At 38.2% G+C, this 18,971-nt stretch overlaps 1 protein-coding gene and 1 long non-coding RNA gene across 3 annotated transcripts in view; one reads left to right on the top strand and one right to left on the bottom strand.

The window, feature by feature from the left end:
- Positions 1–7,211, bottom strand: part of LOC134754438 (ADP-ribosylation factor-like protein 5B) — a 64,353-nt gene extending 57,142 nt beyond the window's left edge. For both annotated transcript variants that reach the window (XM_063690766.1, XM_063690765.1), the window contains exons 1-2: positions 6,901–7,211; positions 5,184–5,392 (exon numbers count right to left, since the gene is read on the bottom strand). In XM_063690766.1, coding sequence (XP_063546836.1) covers positions 5,184–5,392; positions 6,901–6,946 — 255 coding nt within the window. In that variant the 5' untranslated portion in view covers positions 6,947–7,211. The remainder of the gene's footprint in view (positions 1–5,183; positions 5,393–6,900) is intronic.
- A 453-nt stretch (positions 7,212–7,664) lies between these two features.
- On the top strand, positions 7,665–18,641 carry LOC134754068 (uncharacterized). The gene is made up of 3 exons (XR_010128868.1): positions 7,665–7,810; positions 8,525–8,680; positions 17,921–18,641. It is a non-coding gene; the product is annotated as an uncharacterized LOC134754068 (long non-coding RNA).
- The last annotated feature ends 330 nt before the right edge of the window (positions 18,642–18,971 follow it).

The raw sequence follows: 18,971 nt of genomic DNA, 5'->3' as shown, positions 1-18,971 counted from the left end.
AATATATTTTTTTTATAATTTTAGGATAAAAAAAATTGAAGTTATTCAAGAAAATAGGCAAAAAAATACCATTCCCCCCCCTTTATCTTCGAAACTACTAGGTCTAAATTGTTGAAAAAAATACACAAAATAGATCTTAACCTATAGATTACAGGAAAACCTGTTAGAAATGTGCAGTCAAGCGTGAGTCGGACTTAATTACTTAGTTTTTGATCCGACCCCTACGGGTTTTTTAAAGACATTTCACTCACGTTTCACATAAAAAATACATTGTTTAAATTGTGTAATGTACGGAACCCTTGGAACGCGAGTCTGACTCGCACTTGGCCGGTTTTTATATCTCATTTAAAATTCCATTTAAACATAAAAGTTGTAAACAAGTATATTCTTCCGCATTCACATGTTGAAACTTCCATAGGTTTTTTGAAAAATTGAAAATGTACATACATCGGCATTGGCGCCAAATTAGCCACTTAAACTTTAATATTTATACCCAATGTCACTTCTACAACAAAAAACAACAACTTTCTACAAAAAAGTATAGGCTGTAGATACCACCAAAAATTGGGCATACATACATAACATACATACATAAATGTGTCTACAGGAACATAAACTATAGCAGTATCAGTCGGACAAACAAATACCATACAATTATTCATAAATGTGTTTTCCATACATAACAATTAGCAACTAAGAATAATTATCTTACTTATTAGGCCTTTAATAGTTTATTAATGCAAGTGCATGAGCAAGTACATCTAGCTACAGAGATGGTTGACACCTTTTTAAACAAATATCAATGTAGCTGATTATATCTATTTTTAAATTGACATTACAACATTAGCACTGAAAACGGAAGGTAAAGTTTTATACTTCGTTTTTTTAGCATTAGGAAAAACCGGCCAAGTGCGAGTCGGACTCGTGCACTAAGGATTCCGTACCATTACGCAAAAAACTGCAAAAAATCACGTTTGTCGTATGGGAGCCCCACTTACATATTTATTTTATTCTATTTTTAGTATTTGTTGTTATAGCGGCAACAGAAATACATCATCTGTGAAAATTTCAACTGTCTAGCTATCACGGTTGTTGGTATACAACAAATACTAAAAACAGAATAAAATAAATATTTAAATAAAATAAATAATAAAATAAAATAAATCCCATACAATAAATGTGATTTTTTTTGCCGTTTTTTGCGTAATGGTACGGATCCCTTCGTGCGCGAGTCAGACTCGCACTTGGCCGGTTTTTAGGGTTCCGTGTGGAAGGGTAAAAACGGGACCCTATTACTAAGACTCCACTGTCCGTCTGTCTGTCGCCAGGCTTTATCTCATGAACCGTGATAGCTACAGTTGAAATTTTCACAGATGATCATAGATCTAGTATATTTCTATAGATGCGGCCTACCGCGTGCGCCCGTAAGGGATAGACATAGATGACGTCATAAACGTGGGGATACCATATTGGTAAAAATTACCCCAATATTTGATATCACGTTGGGGCGATTACCCTGGAGGCAAAGTTAGCTTGTTTGACGGTATTAAAAAATTGTTAGATAAAATGTCAATGGGCCGTTCTTTTTAGGCGTATGAACAATGAAATACCTCCTATAATTCACGCAGGTGGTACAAAACTAAACATGTTTAGTAAATAAAACGTAAAATAAAATGTATTTATGGGTTTTAATTTAAAGAAATCACAAATCGCAATCACACCAATTAATGTACACCACATTTAATCTTCACAACATTTGTTTATTTATTTTTTGGAATTAGAAGTACAAAAAAACTTCGAGGTCAAAATTACCCATAAAATTATGATATTTTCATCTGGTATCCCTAACATGATTTTTATGCAGCTAAATTAAGAAGAAGTTTAAAAATGGCTGACCTCAGACTCCTACCTACCTACGTAATTTGGGCGGATAATTTTACAAATAATGTTTTGTTAATTTGCGTAAATAATTGTGATATTTTTATTGACAATTTTAGTTCCATCGGTATACAATGCTAGGGCATAGCTAGGGAGCTAGTAGTATAAAAATAAAGTTATAGTTCTCCTAGTGAGTATTATATTCTTTGATATAAACACAACAATGTTTAGCACTGAATAATGCTTTAAGTATTTTTAAGGTATTGTCTACATGTGAAATCGCAAAGCACGCATTGCAGTTAAAATATTGCACATTTAAGGTATCATTCACTAGCACTAGCACCCTATTAGGGAGTATGGCTACAAGATCGACACCAACAAATAAAGGAATCTAAGCTAGGGACTGGATTAAATGGATTACTAACTTTACACATATCACTTTGTATGGCAAAATCTGGCAGCGGAAGAATCTATTTGTATTTTAATGAATTGACAGAAAGTTATAGTTCCAACAGTTCTAAAATGATGTATGCCACCTGAAGAGACAAGCTAAATGACGAGAATTTGGTTTACATTATGTCTATCAAGGGGTGAATTGCACACCATCACCATCATTAACAAGGAACTTTGCACACATTGTATTTATAATTTCATAGTGCATGTTTGCTAGTAACTTAATATTTACATATCACTTTTATTTTAATTAACTTGCAACATGATTTAAAAATAACTATTTATACTGCATTGTATTTAACATTTAATAGCAATATACTTTTATGTGAAACTGTCTATGAGTCCACAGAACATACTTTTAACCTATTAACTGCTTATAATTTTTCATCGAGCATGCTCGTGTCGCTGTCGGTATGAAGTTTTTAACAGACTTTGGCGAAATGAGCTGGGGATTGTATGTGTTATATATCAGACTACGTCGTTTAAAATGAGCTGGGGATTGCATGTTATATATCAGACTACGTTGGTTAAAATGAGCTGGGGATTGCATGTGTTATATATCAGACTAGGTCGGTTAAAATGAGCTGGGGATTGCATGTGTTATATATCAGACTACGTTGGTTAAAACGAGCTGGGGATTGCATGTGTTATATATCAGACTAGGTCGGTTAAAATGAGCTGGGGATTTCATGTGTTATATATCAGACTAGGTCGGTTAAAATGAGCTGGGGATCGTATGTGTTATATATCAGACTACGTTGGTTAAAATGAGCTGGGGATTGCATGTGTTATATATCAGACTACGTTGGTTAAAATGAGCTGAGGATTGCATGTGTTATATATCAGACTAGGTCGGTTAAAATGAGCTGGGGATTGCATGTGTTATATATCAGACTACGTCGGTTAAAATGAGCTGGGGATTGCATGTGTTATATATCAGACTACGTTGGTTAAAATGAGCTGGGGATTTGCAGGTGTTATATATCAGACTACGTTGGTTAAAATGAGCTGGGGATTGCATGTGTTATATACCAGACTACGTCGGTTAAAATGAGCTGGGGATTGCATGTGTTATATATCAGACTACGTCATTAAAAGGTAAATGGTTTGAAATGAGCTGCATTTCAATAGCTTTTAGCTTTAATAATAGTCTATTAGCATGAAAATATGGGAAAAAGTGATAGAGAGACGCCTGAGAGATGTGAGTGATATAACACAAAACCAGTTCGGGTTTATGCCGGGGAGAGGTACAACAGACGCCATTTTTGCACTTCGCCAAATATGCGAAAAATACAGACATGCCAAAAAGAACCTGCATATGGTGTTTGTTGACCTCGAAAAAGCATACGATCGAGTACCCCGAGAGGTTTTGTGGTGGGCTCTGAAAGAGAAATGCGTGCCTGAGAAGTATGTGGAGCCAATCCGGTCAATGTACAACCGATGTTGTACACGCGTCCAGTCAGCTGCTGGCACCACCGACAGGTTCAGTGTCACAGTAGGCTTGCACCAGGGATCGGCTTTAAGCCCTTACCTCTTCCTGCTAGTTATGGACGCTCTGTCGTCGGACATACAGGAGGAGGCACCTTGGTGTATGCCGTTTGCTGATGACATTGTGCTTGTAGGTGAAAACGAACTAGAGGTGCAGAGCAGACTTGAGAAATGGCGGCAAAAACTGGAGAATGTTGGCCTAAAGATCAGCAGATCTAAAACAGAACACATGTTCTGCGATTTTGGCGGTCTCTCCAGTTTTGCTGCCATAGAACTCGATAGCGTTACATTGCCGGTCTGCTCCGACTTCAAGTACCTCAGTTCGCTCGTACAGTGCGATGGCGATATTGACCGTGACGTGAAAAACCGGATTAGCACAGGATGGATGAAATGGCGACAGGTTACGGGAACCATTTGTGACGCCCGTATGCCTCTTCGGTTGAAGGGTAAAATTTATAAAGCGATCATAAGACCTGTCGTCATGTATGGATCAGAGTGTTGAGCCCTAAAGGTGACGGATGAAAAGAGATTGCATGTAACGGAGATGAGAATGTTAAGGTGGATGTGTGGCGTGACGAGAATGGATAGGATAAGGAATGAGTATAGGTATAAGAGGAAGCCTGAAAGTTGCACCCATAACAGAAAAAGTAAGGGCAAATCGCCTAGCATGGTACGGGCATGTGATGCAGAGGGATGAAATTCATGTGACGAGAAAGGTATTAAGAATGAATGTGGAGGGAGGTACGAGGAGAGGTAAACCGAGGAAAAGGTGGATGGACTGTGTGAAAGATGATAAGAAACTAACGCAAGTGAATGATGAGATGACGGGTGACAGAGAGGTATGGAAGAAAAAGACATGCTGCGCCGACCCCAAGTGAATGGGACAAGGGCAAGCGAATGATGATGATTACATTAAGTAAGAACTCAAAACAGGAATACAGAAGAGTTGCATAGCACAGCTACTACAAACTGTTAAGTAATATCATGTTATCAAGTTATGCTTGTGCAAAAGCAAAAAAATACTGCAATGCTGTTTAAGAACATAATGGTAGTTACATGCTGGCAACATAATCAGGGACACGTTACTTTTGTCACAGTCACTGAATATTAAATAAAAGGTTCCATAGGGGGAAGAGCGTCCTCAAAGTAGACCCCAGATGTGTTGGGACGACAACATCAAGACTGCGGGGAAGCAGTGGTTCCAAGTCGCACAGAACTGTGACAAATGGCGCCAAATGAAGGAGGCCTACACCCAAAGGGTAGAAAAAGGCTAGAGAGAGAGAGAGAGAGAGAGAGAGAGAGAGAGAAGGTTCAGATTAATTTCCTAGGTCTGTTTCCATAATTACAATTTGTGTATTATTTACCTCGCTATTAGTGTAGTATGTGTTCCAAGCAGAGCGCAAGCTCTGTTGCCCACCCAGGTCCCACATGACAAACCGCAGGTTTTTCCAAACAACCTCTTCTACATTAGAGCCGATTGTGGGCCGCGTGTGAACCGCCTCACCCAGCAGCAGCTGGTACAGGATGGTAGTCTTGCCTGCATTGTCCAACCCCACTAACACCAACTTGTGCTCTGTAATGTTTGTAAACAACTTGGTTTAATGTGTGAAAAGGGCTTGATTGACTCGGCGCGACGTTAATGCATCGAGAACATCAAGCATCGTTAGCTGGTTGATATATATAATGTGATATAAATTTTAGCACACTACCTAGTCGGCTCATAAGTTCTGTCACTGGCCTTTAAAATTTAAATTTGGAACTCCTAAAACAAAAACCGTTCTGCATTTGAATTTCGAATCTTTATTAAATATTTGAGTAATATAATTTTGCAATTTTCTGTTTTCTTCAACATGGAGTGGACGCTTAAAGATAGCCGTACCGCAATAATTGCACTATATCGTTGTGGTCACTCGCCGACTAAAATTTTTAAGCTACTTGAAAATTTAAAATTATCTCTAAGATTTGTGTATCATACCATAGAAAGATACAGTGAGGTCTCTAGTTTAAATGACAAGAAAAGAAGCGGTCGTCCGCGTACAGCTAGGACTCCAGCGGTTGTACAAGAAATTAGGGCACGCATTGCCAGAAATCCCGCTAGGAAACAAAAAGTTATGGCCCTCCAGATGGGTTTGAGCAAAAACACGGTGAAAAGAGTGCTTAATCAAGACCTGAGACTTCGTGCTTATAAACGAAAAACTAGCCATCTTCTCAATGGTCGGCTTAAAGCTTTAAGGCTTGAAAGATCTAAAGCTTTATTGAAGAAGTACGCTAAAAATAAGCACCATTGTATACTGTTTTCGGACGAGAAAATTTTTGACATAGAAGAAAACTGTAATAAACAAAATGATAGAGTGTACGCTCGCAATAGTAAAGAAGCGTCTAATAGCATTCCCCGTATTCAAAGAGGTCATCACCCTTCATCTGTGATGGTTTGGCTGGGAGTTTCTTATGCGGGAGTCACTAGTATGCATTTTTGTGAGAAAGGAGTAAAAACTAGTGCCAAAGTGTACCAAGACATGGTGTTGACTAATATTGTGAAACCACTATCCCATACGATGTTTCTAAACCAGCATTGGGTTTTCCAGCAGGACTCTGCTCCAGCCCATAAGGCAAAGTCTACACAAGCCTGGCTCGCCTCCAATAAAATCGACTTTATACGGCATGAAGATTGGCCCTCCTCTAGCCCAGATCTTAATCCTTTAGACTATAAAATATGGCAGTATTTAGAGGAAAAGGTGTGCTCAAAACCTCATGCAAATTTAGACTCGCTGAAAAAATCTCTTGCTACGGCAGTGGCCAATATCGACATGAAAGTGGTGCGTGAATCCATTGACGACTGGCCACGAAGACTTCAAGCCTGTGTAGATAATTATGGCGGTCATTTTGAATAAATGTTATACATTTAGATTCTCTAGTTTATAAGCTTTCAAACGCTGTACAAATTATACGGAATAAACTTAAACTTTTGATTTTATTTGATACTATGTATATGACAGAACTTATGAGCCGACTAGGTATAGTATTGTTTTGACTGGGAAAGATTAGTATAAAAAAAATCGTTTGATAAAATTAATTACTTACCTTCGTTCCCGAAGAGACTCCATATTTTTGAAATTAGTAATCCCATCGCAGCCTGGATGGAGCGAAACGAGGGTGGGTTGTATACAGACGACAAAAATGCTACAGAGAAGGTAAACTACTTGTTCCACATCTGAACCTCATCGGACCACTTTTGCCTTGTCCTTATGTTACGTTAAGTAGAGAGTTGTCTTACACTTGTCACAGTTATTTGGAGTAAAACTATTTAGACTACTTAAATCATACTTTAGTAGAAAAAATATGTTACAATTTACATTACACGTCAAACAGCTCCGAATTCGACATTTTGGGGACTAAAGTCAAAAGTGAATGAATGGTTTTTTTTTTTTAATTTATTTCATGACCATGGATACAAGTCCTTCAGTCGCATTCATAAAAAAATACACAAAAACCCATAAAAATACACATAGCCATTACAAAATGAGATAAACTAGGACACAGAAGAATAACAAATTATCAATTAGAAAAACACTTATTTAACTTTAACTCATACACTTACAAGCAATTTATGTCAGATATGACAATGGAATATATACATTCAAATTAAATTAAATTTCTTTCGTAGTGTTTGAAATAAAATTAAATACTGGTATAAAATAAACAGGATTAGACAGTAAATCTTGAACGCGGCGGGGAACACTTAACGAGTTCTCTTCTGCAACATCACTAATGACACTGACAAGTAACAGCCTTTGCATGGCAAACGATACACAATCAAACATAACGTGTTTTATATCTGCATTTTCTTTAAAACAATAAGTACACTCATCAGTAATAATATTCTTCCTCTTGAGATGTGCTGGGACCAAACAATGACCAAAACGTAGACGGTTTATGCACGTTATGAATTTCCTGCTGGTATATTTAAAGCCATAATACCACGGTGTTGTTGGTAAGTCTTGCTGTATATCTGCGTACCATCTTCCTTTATCCTGTACTTCTGTGTTATGTTTCCAATATTCTTTCCACATTCTCTTAGAAATACTTTTGAAGTAATGGTAATAGTCGGTAAACGGTACTTTAAACGATTCTGTGAGGTCCTGGTCATGGTCCCGACGAGTCGCCTGATCCACAACCTCGTTTCCTGTTATGCCACTGTGGGAGGGCACCCATACAAATTCTACATTTTTGTCTAACTTACATAACATATCCTTAATCTTGTATATAATATAATTTTGCTTATATTCTAATGAACTATTACACAAGGCAGTTAAAACACTCTTAGAATCAGATACAATAAGAATATTTACATTATTTACATTACTACTTACATATGTTAAAGCTTCTAGTATTGCCCAAGCTTCAGCCGTGAAAATACTACAGTTGCTATCTATTTTAATACATTTTGTTACTTTCAATTGTGGGTCATAATATGCAGCTTTAACATGTTCACTTTTAGAGCCATCAGTATACATGGTATAGAAGTCATATTTTTCATTTAAAAATTCAAAAAAGTCAAATTTGTTTTTTACAGAGTCTAAATGAGATTTAACATCAAAATAACTTAGTATAGTATTATATGAGTACTTATAAATTGGCCACTGGTTATTGATGTTCATATTTTTTGTCACATTTTTGGTGTTCATCATTATTGTGGATATTTCAGGCAAAGAACCTGTAATGAGAGTATTAGCCGAGATGATAGCTGACTGAGCAATTTCTACTGGGTATAGAACTTTATCCAAGACAACATGGTTCTCGCAAGACAACTCCTTTAAACAAAATCTCTCAGCCAGCTGTAAACGACGCAAGGACAAGGGAGGTATACAATTTTCAATTTCCATTGAGTTAATGGGAGTGGTGCGCATGGCTCCACTTATAACTCTAAAACCAATGTTTTGTGAGACATCCAGCTTTCTTAAAAATGTGCTACTTGCATTCATGTATGCTAGGGAACTATAGTCAAAATGGCTCCTGACTATACTCTTGTAAAGCATGTTTAGCGTTTTTGGGTCAGAACCCCAGAATGTTCCTACTAAACTTCTCATAATATTTATGCTTTTCATAGCATTTTGACTTATGTAATCTATATGTTTATCAAATTTCAATTTATCATCTATAACAACACCTAGAAATTTGTGATGACTGGCAATAGGAATTACATTATTATTATAACTAATATTTACAATGGACTGTGCAAATGGGTCTCTACTGATTACTAAGACTTTACTTTTATCAGGACTAACTTCTAATTTCAAAATGTTGCTGTAGTACCTTCCTAATTGGGTTAAAGCAGTGTTCATATTATCAACAGCCATATTTAGATTTTGGTTTTCACTGTACAAAAGCAAGTCATCAGCAAATTGCAATATTTTAACTTGGGATGTATTTACAAAACTAAGGATTTGAGATGTGTATAGGTTGTATAATAAGGGTGATAAGGTTGCACCTTGCATTGTTCCTTTGTTAGCTATTGTGGAGCCATACAGCTTATTGTTGAATTTTACATATACAGTCCTATTGTATAAAAAACCAAAAATCCAATTCAAAATTTTTGCAGGGAGATCTAATTGATGTAATACGTAAATTAAGCTTTCAATATTAACATTATCAAAGGCACCTTTTACATCCAGAAAAACACATATAACATTTGTATGACAAAGTTTAGCCTTTTTGAGATCACTAATAAATGAAACAAAACTTTCAGAGCAGCTTTTGCCTTTTCTGAATCCAAACTGAACATCTGGTAGCTTTCCTTGAGTTTCCGCATAGTAATCTAAACGTAGCTTTAACATATTTTCAAAAAGTTTGCCTAAGCACGATGACAAAGAAATTGGTCAATATGATGAAGGACTATTTACTGGTGTATTTGGCTTTAAGATGGGAATGACACATTGTGTTTTCCATGACTCAGGAATGACTAAATTATCCCATAATTTATTATAAATATGCAAAAGTACTTCTATAGCATTAGGATGCAACTTTTTTATTAACATATATGGTATATTGTCTAACCCTGGTGTTGTGTCTTTTCTACTTTTAAGTGATATAAACAGTTCATTAAGTGTAAACGGTCTATTCAGAAAAGTGTTCTTTGGAGTTTCGTGTGACTGATTAATGATGTTATTTAAATGATTTTTGTTTAATGGAGATGAGTCTGATAATTTATCTAAAAAACTTGGCACCCATTCATCATTTAAGAGCCCGTAGTCGATTTGAAAACGCGCGAAGATACGACTTTTACACAGTAACCGAACGCCGGCCGCTGCTTGAAATAACGCGACCGCCTAAACAATATTGATACTTTCGCAACATTATGCGTCACTTTATAACTTTAATTAGGTTAAAATAAAACTTTCGGTAAATTTGATATAATCGTTTATTACTCTTAACAATTTACCTATGTATTCATATAATACATACAAATTATATAGCATGATGATAATGATTTGCACTAAGGCAATATCTTATATATATATAATCATCTTACTCGCGTTATCCCAGCCTTTTTGCCACGGCTCATGGAAGTCTGCTGGGGTCCGCTTGGCAACTAATCCCAAGAATTGGCGTAGGCACTAGTTTTTACGAAAGCGACTGCGATCTGACTTTCCAACGTTCCAACCCAGAGGGGAAACTAGCCTTTTGTTGAAATTTGGTATACAGATAGTTTGAATCCCGGGGAAGGACATAGAATACTTTTTATTCAAGAACTCACCCTTTAAGGGGGTGGAAATTTGTATGGGGAATCAATAAACGCTGAACCGATTAAGATGAAATGAGGTATGGACATAGTTTGAGTCCTGGGGAAGGACATAGGATAGGTTTTACCCCAGAAACGGGGGGCAGGGGGGGGGGTAATGGAAATTTGTATGGGATCCAATAAAACCGATTTGGATGGAATTTGATATTATGGAGATAGTCTTAATCGTTGGGAAGGGTGATAATAATTTTTATTTCCAAAGTCATCCTCTTCTCTTCTCCACTCTTCTAACACTCGCTCAACGTGTGGTTGGTTGTACGATGAATACTGCTCAAGACCTGGAACACCTGGAGTGCTTCTGGGTGCAAAGGGTCAGGGGTAACACTCGCTCAACGTGCCGCTGGTAGAGTATGATGGGGAAAACTCAAGACCTGGAACACCTGAAGTGCTGCTGGGTGCAAAGGGTCAGGGGTAACACTCGCTCAACGTGCCGCTGGTAGTGTGTAGTGTACGATGGATACAGCTCAAGACCTGGAAAACCTGGAATGCTTCTGGGTGCAAAGAGTCAGGGGTAACACTCGCTCAACGTGCTGCTGGTAGTGTATGATAGGGAAAGCTCCAGACGTTGAACACCTGGAGTGCTGCTGGGTACAAAGGGTCAGGGGTAACGGATAACACTCGCTCAACGTGCCGCTGGTAGTGTATGATGGGGAAAGCTCCAGATCTGAAACACCTGGAGTGCTGCTGAGTGCAAAGGGTGGGTAACACTCGCTCAACGTGTTGTGGGTAGTGTATGACGGAGACAGCTCAAAACCTGGAACACCTGGAGTACTGCTGGACGCATCGGATCAGGGGTAAAACTCTTTTAATCTGAAGTTGGTAGAGTATGCTGTAGGCAGGTTAAGTTCTTCAAGACCTGGAACACCTGGAGGGCTGCCAGATGAAGCAGGCACCTGACCAGAGCTACCACACGTTTAACATGCAGTAGGTACTGGGGGTTAAAAGGGGGTGGAAGTTCTGATAACAATAAATGAACCTGAGTTTCACTAAGTACAGCCAGGGTTCATCATCAGCTCTATCTTGGGTACTGCTCTCCCATTTGCTCATCAAGACGTGTCAGAAGACCAAAACAGCGTGTGCCTATATTGCACCAAACCTGAGTTCCACTAGGTACAGCCAGGGTTCAGCATCAGCTCTATCTTGGGTACTGCTCTCCCAAGTGTTCATCAAGACGTGTCGGAGGACCAAAACAGCGTGTGCCTATGTTGCACGAAACCTGAGTTCCACTAGGTACAGCCAGGGTTCAGCATCAGCTCCATCTTGGGTACTGCTCTCCTAATTGCTCATCAAGACGTGTCGAATAACCAAAACAGCGTGTGCCTATGTTGCACGAAACCTGATTTCCACTAGGTACAGCCAGGGTTCAGCATCAGCTCCATATTGGGTACTGCTTGTTTAGTATATTAGGGCACGGGGAACGTGAGTCAAAGACGAGCGCTGCTTTAAGACTGGTTTATTATTTTTCTCCAACAACCCTCCACATGCTAATATATGACAATTCCCTTTTTAATAAAAAAAAAGGAAAAAAAAAACTATTACGTTATATATAAACCAACTTAAAAATAAATTATGATCGAGTATCCATTTTACACGTAACATCAAAATATAAGTTGACATTGTAAATTATTTAGGTACTCATTGACTATAATACATTCCTTTCTGAACATGCAATAAGTTTTATCTGTTATCTCCTTGCTTCATTAGATAATAATCATCAGTGTAAATAACAAAAACGCATTACAATTCATTAATAGGTAGATTCTTAACTTTGGTAAAAATAAGTATTTATTACAATAAAATGCATTTCAATTCATCTATAGGTAAAACTTTAAAATTGGTATAAATAAATAATATAAGCAAAAATTTTGGTAATTAAAAAATAAACAACTTTGAGGTAAGTTAAACATTACCATTACATGCAATTGATTTCCTATAACAGTACAGTTACCTACTTAGTCTAAACTTTTTTCGCCGGGATTGGATTCACTGGATGTAGTTCACCCTTCATGATGTGGCTGGGAATCCCCACCGATCAGGAGGTCGTACTTCCCTGCCGGAACGAGTAGTTCGGTAAGTATTGTTTATGGGAACGTTAGAACCGGTGCTGGGCGAGTGTGGAGGGGATTGCGCGGGGGCGCGGGCGTAGGAACACGTGGGCGCACTGATCAGCTGTGCGTTATTTGTACCTACTCGTATATTTATGTCATCATAATTTGCACGCGGCAATTCATTATCAACCCTAAACTGTGAATCGACAATTATGTGTTTTCTGTTTCGTCTTAATACTGTGCCTGACTGTAATTGAATAACGTAAGATCTAAAACTCAGCTTTTTCAGTATCGTGCCAGCTATCCAAGAATTGTTATGTCTAGCTTTTACTTTTTGACCAATGTATAACTCCGGTAATTGTCGAGCTCCCCTATCATAATAAAATTTCTGGATGTACTGGCGGGCCTTCAAGTTTTTGACAACATCTTTCTGTATTCTCGGCATTAACAAATTAGGTGAACATGGAACTATACTTCTTAATTTCCTATTGTAAAATAATTCCGCCGGGGATGGTAGACTAGATGATATGGGTGTGTTTGCGTATTCCAGTAAAGCTAGGTTTAAATCTGTGTTATCAAACGTAGTTTTACGCATCATGTTTTTAATTACCTGTACGAATCGCTCGACTTGACCGTTCGATTGAGAAAACCCAGGGGATGACGTCACATGCTGGAAGGACCACTCTTTGGAAAACTGTTTAAAACTGTTCGAGCTAAACTCTGGGCCATTATCACTCATAAGTATTTCGGGAATACCGTGCCTCTTAAAAATAGTTTTTATTTTAGTGATGACATATTCGGTTCTTAGGCATTTTAATTTTACTACCTCTGCAAATTTGCTATAGTAATCTATTAGTAATAGGAACGATTTCCCGCCATAGTGAAAGACATCTACACCTACTTTGCTCCATGCTCGCTCGGGAACTTCATGTGGTATGAGGGGCTCCTTACTATTTTTCTTTCTATAAGTGAGGCATGCCTGGCAACGCGACAAATAGTCTAATAGTTGTGAATTTAAATTCGGCCAGTACATAATCTCACGAGCTCTTAATCGACATTTTTCTATACCTAAATGCCCTATATGAACTTTTTGTAGCATTTCTGTACGCATACACTTAGGAATTACAACGCGGTTTCCTTTCCAAACTATTCCAAAGGCAAGCGTGAGTTCATCCCTCACATCCCAATAGGGATTTAACAATGTATTTATTTTATTTTTGTGTGTCGGCCACCCGGACTTAATTACTTTAATTAGCTGCTGTAATTCATCATCCTGCTTAGTACACTTTTGTATTTCTAAAAAATGTGAATCTGTGAGTGGATTTGAAGTGGTCAGCGCACACACCTGCGCCTGCGCCTCGAGATAGTCGCGTGGGACGGAGCTCTCGCTCGCGCCCGGTGCAACTGCACGGGATAGTGCGTCCGCTATAAACAAGTACTTACCCGGCTTGTAAACAAGTTTAAAGGTATATGGCTGAAGTCTCAATAACATTCTTTGTAATCGCGCAGGTGCATTTGCTAACGGTTTATTTACTATGCTAATTAACGGTTTGTGATCTGTTTCTATAGTTACGTCACTTCGCCCGTATATATAGCTATAAAATCTTTCACACGCATAAACACAGGCATATAGCTCCTTCTCGATCTGAGCATACGATTGTTCGGCTTTTGACAGGGACTTTGAAGCATACGAGACTGGTAGGTCATCCTGAAGTAAACAGCAACCTAATCCGTGTTTACTCGCATCTACCGAGATCACTACTGGTTTATCGAGACTGTAATATTGTAAGACCGGTGGATTAGTCAAACATTCCTTTATTTTATCAAAACATTCTTGGTGTTGATGATCCCAGTGCCATTCTACAGATTTCTTTAATAGATCCCGCAAAAGGAATGTTTTCTCTGATAAGTTTGGGACAAATCTACCTACATATGTAACCAATCCTAAAAACCGTTCGACGTCTTTTGTATTTTGTGGCCTCGGGAGATTTTTTATCGCTAATATATGACTATCATCTGGCTTTATCCCTGAGTGGGTGATTTTATGACCTAGATATTTTAATTCTTTTAATCCAATTTTACACTTCTCACGATTTAATTTAATATTTATTTCCCTGCACCTCTCGAGTACCGCCTTAAGTCTCTGATCGTGAACTTCTTTTGAGTTTGCGTATACTAATAAATCGTCGACAAAAAGAATTACCCCCTCGATATCCTCAAAATGCTCATATAGTTTCCTATGAAATACCTCTGATGCAGACGAGATGCCGTATGGCATTCTGAGAAATTTGTACCTACCGAAAGCCGTATTAAATGTACATAAATCCGTACTTGACTCATGTAGTGCCACTTGCCAGAATCCATGTTTTGCGTCTAAAGTACTAAAGTACTTAGCTCCCGATAAACAAGAAGTTATTTCTTCCAAGGTTGGCAACTTAAAGTGCTCACGCCGAATAGCCTTGTTAAGGTCCTGGGGATCTAAACATATCCGCAGGTCGCCATTTGGCTTTTTTACCACCGTCATGCTATTCACCCAATCCGTGGGGCGCTCAACCTTGGCAATAATGCCCTGTTCCTGCATTTCTTGGAACTTATTTTTAATTTTATCTTTTAATGCTACCGGTAATTTCCTAGGGGAATGGACTACCGGTTTGACGTCATCTTTTAGCCTTATTTTGTAATTTCCTGGCAAACAACCTACACCTACAAAAATGTCTGAATATTCATCCAAAATTTCACTTTTCTTTTGTAACGTATATACTCTCTTAACCAAATTAAGCTCTATCCTACCGGCTGCGCCATGTTTAGTATATTAGGGCACGGGGAACGTGAGTCAAAGACGAGCGCTGCTTTAAGACTGGTTTATTATTTTTCTCCAACAACCCTCCACATGCTAATATATGACACTGCTCTCCTAATTGCTCATCAAGACGTGTCGGAAGACCAAAACAGCGTGTGCCTATGTTGCACCAAACCTGCGTTCCACTAGGTACAGCCAGGGTTCAGCATCAGCTCCATCTTGGGTACTGCTCTCCTAATTGCTCATCAAGACGTGTCGAATAACCAAAACAGCGTGTGCCTATGTTGCACGAAACCTGATTTCCACTAGGTACAGCCAGGGTTCAGCATCAGCTCCATCTTGGGTACTGCTCTCCTAATTGCTCATCAAGACGTGTCGAATAACCAAAACAGCGTGTGCCTATGTTGCACGAAACCTGATTTCCACTAGGTACAGCCAGGGTTCAGCATCAGCTCCATCTTGGGTACTGCTCTCCTAATTGCTCATCAAGACGTGTCGGAAGACCAAAACAGCGTGTGCCTATGTTGCACCAAACCTGCGTTCCATTAGGTACAGCCAGGGTTCAGCATCAGCTCTATCTTGGGTACTGCTCTCCCAAGTGCTCATCAAGACGTGTCGGAAGACCAAAACAGCGTGTGCCTATGTTGCACGAAACCTGATTTCCACTAGGTACAGCCAGGGTTCAGCATCAGCTCCATCTTGGGTACTGCTCTCCTAATTGCTCATCAAGACGTGTCGGAAGACCAAAACAGCGTGTGCCTATGTTGCACCAAACCTGCGTTCCATTAGGTACAGCCAGGGTTCAGCATCAGCTCTATCTTGGGTACTGCTCTCCCAAGTGCTCATCAAGACGTGTCGGAAGACCAAAACAGCGTGTGCCTATGTTGCACGAAACCTGATTTCCACTAGGTACAGCCAGGGTTCAGCATCAGCTCCATCTTGGGTACTGCTCTCCTAATTGCTCATCAAGACAGACCAAAACAGCGTTTGCCTATGTTGCACTAAACCTGCGTTCCACTAGGTACAGCCAGGGTTCAGCATCAGCTTAGCTCTATGTATACTAAAACCTTCTCCAGAATGTAACAAACACTTTTCTAAAAACCGCATCAAAATCGGTTCAGCCAAATGCGAGATAATCGCGAACAAACATACATACATATACGTACAAACATACGGGTCAAACTGAGAACCTCCTTTTTTTTGAAGGCGTAATAAACAAGTACTTACAACCCAAGGATTAAAGTTTCTGGTCGCAGTTTACACGCACACAGTACAGCCAAACACGCAAACAAATATAACTTTTTACACGGCGAGCGACGCACACAATGATAAATAACTTCGTCGTCGTCGATGCAACGTGCGGAGCCGATCAACAAACGTCCTGCCTCTACCAGCTCCCGCGCGGGACTGAGGCCGCGAGCGCGTGTCACCGATGTTATGCCAGAAAAAGGGGAAGTTTTTAAAAAATCGTCAGAAAATAAAAGTTGCAATTTAAATAAAATGAAGTACAGCAACAGTTTAAGTAAACATTGCAGATTATTTGAGTATGCAATCTACGTCGAAAATAAGTAGATTTTCGGAGAAATTGTCACTTGTTTTGAGGTCATTTCTGGAGAAAATTGAATTCGTTTAACTTTCATTTCCTCGAACTCTAAGTCATATAACAACAATGTAATCTGATAAACCTAGAGTACAGAATATGTGTTACACAAATTTACCATTTTTAGCAGTCCAAACTTTACGAAATTTACAAATAAGAGCATCAAAGTCAGTGCTTTACACGCGTTTACCTAAACGTCCATCAGAAAAAAATTCATTACTAATTTAGTAAGCCTTTTTTCAAAAAAATGATCTGATAAACCTAGAGATAAGAAGTCGTGCTAATAGAAACCAGTACTTGTTATTTCAATTAGGTAACAAAAGGTGTACAATTTCACAGAAGAAATCTATCAACTTTACATTTTTGCGACTAAAATCGTAACCGGGCTCTTAAATATCTATTGTGAGAAGAGCCAATTCTTTTAAACTTTTTCATGTATCCCCATATCCTAGAAACCGGTGTCATCCCATTAAAACTACTGCATAACTCATGCCAAGACTTTACACGTTCTTCTTTTAATGTTCGTTTTTTCTGAGCATCAACCTTTTTGTAGTTTATAAAGTTTGCAATGCTGGGTGATGTTCTATACTGAGTTAAAGCTTCTTTAGACTTTTTAACAGCCTCAAGGCATGTTTGGTTCCACCAGGGAACGGGTTTCCTCATGACCTTCATGGATTGTTTGGACTCTACTTTTGGAACTGTTTCTGAACGAATATCATATAAAATATTTACAAAATTATTATATAAATTAATAGGTTCTGTATTATCAATGTCTAAATGAGAAAAACAAGTTTCTGATAAATTATAATACTTGGACCAGTCTGCTCTATTATAAATATATTTTTCTTCCACAGGTCGGGCTTCATATATGGATGGCTTCACATTTAGATCAACCAGAGTTGGATAGTGGTAACTGCCCATTGGGTCATCATGAACTCGCCATTCACAAAGTGGAGCTAACGTGGGACTTACAAGAGTTATATCAATTGCAGATGGATTCCTATTTGGATATTGCACTGTTGTTGGACTACCATCATTTAAAATACATAAATCAAATTCATCAATAATATTATATAAACTATTGCCTCTACTGTTATTTGAATGACAGCCAAATAATATGTGATGAGCATTAAAATCGCCCATGATTAGACATGGCTTGGGGGTTTCAAGAAACACCTTTTTCATTTTACGAACATCAAACCTGCTACCATTGGGTGGGCAATAAACACAAAGAATGTATAATTTACCAATTGATGTTTCTATAGCTACACAGATATTCTGAATGGATTCATAAAAAGTTGTGTTTATGATATTATATTGTAAGTTTTGTTTAATAAGTATACCTACTCCGTTTTTGGCATTTTTTGAAATTTTATATACAAAGTTGTATGGGGCAAAGTTAGGAATTGTGTTTGTACTTTTAAGCCATGTTTCATTTAGTAAACAAATGTCTATCTGTTGCTCTGCAAGAAATGTATTTAATAGGGCTTTCTTATGTAATAAACTTTGAATGTTAAACTGTGCTAAATGTAAAAAAGTGTCCATGATTTAATTTAATAAATTTTGTTTGAGTATTTCTTTAATTCTTTTATTATTAATCGGAGTATCACTACCGTCATTTCCCAGCATAACCAAAGATTTGATCAAAGCATTAATGATGGTCTCGTTATTCAGTAGTTGCTCAATATTCAGGGAAGTTTGGCTTACGCCTACAGTATTATTTGGTTTGGTTATGGTTGGAAAAACTTTTGGATTAGTAGTAGGTACAGAGGCTGATGGTGCAGTATTACTCACCACAGTGGCAAAACTTCGGTTGAGGTTTTCATACTTAGCTTTCTTTTCTTCCATTTTCTTTTGTTTCACAGGGCAATCTCTGGAGATCGCCAAATGATTGCCTTTGCAATT

This window comes from Cydia strobilella, chromosome Z (assembly GCF_947568885.1).
Source record: "Cydia strobilella chromosome Z, ilCydStro3.1, whole genome shotgun sequence".
NCBI lineage: Eukaryota > Metazoa > Arthropoda > Insecta > Lepidoptera > Tortricidae > Cydia > Cydia strobilella.
This window is presented reverse-complemented; position numbering and strand designations above follow the sequence as displayed.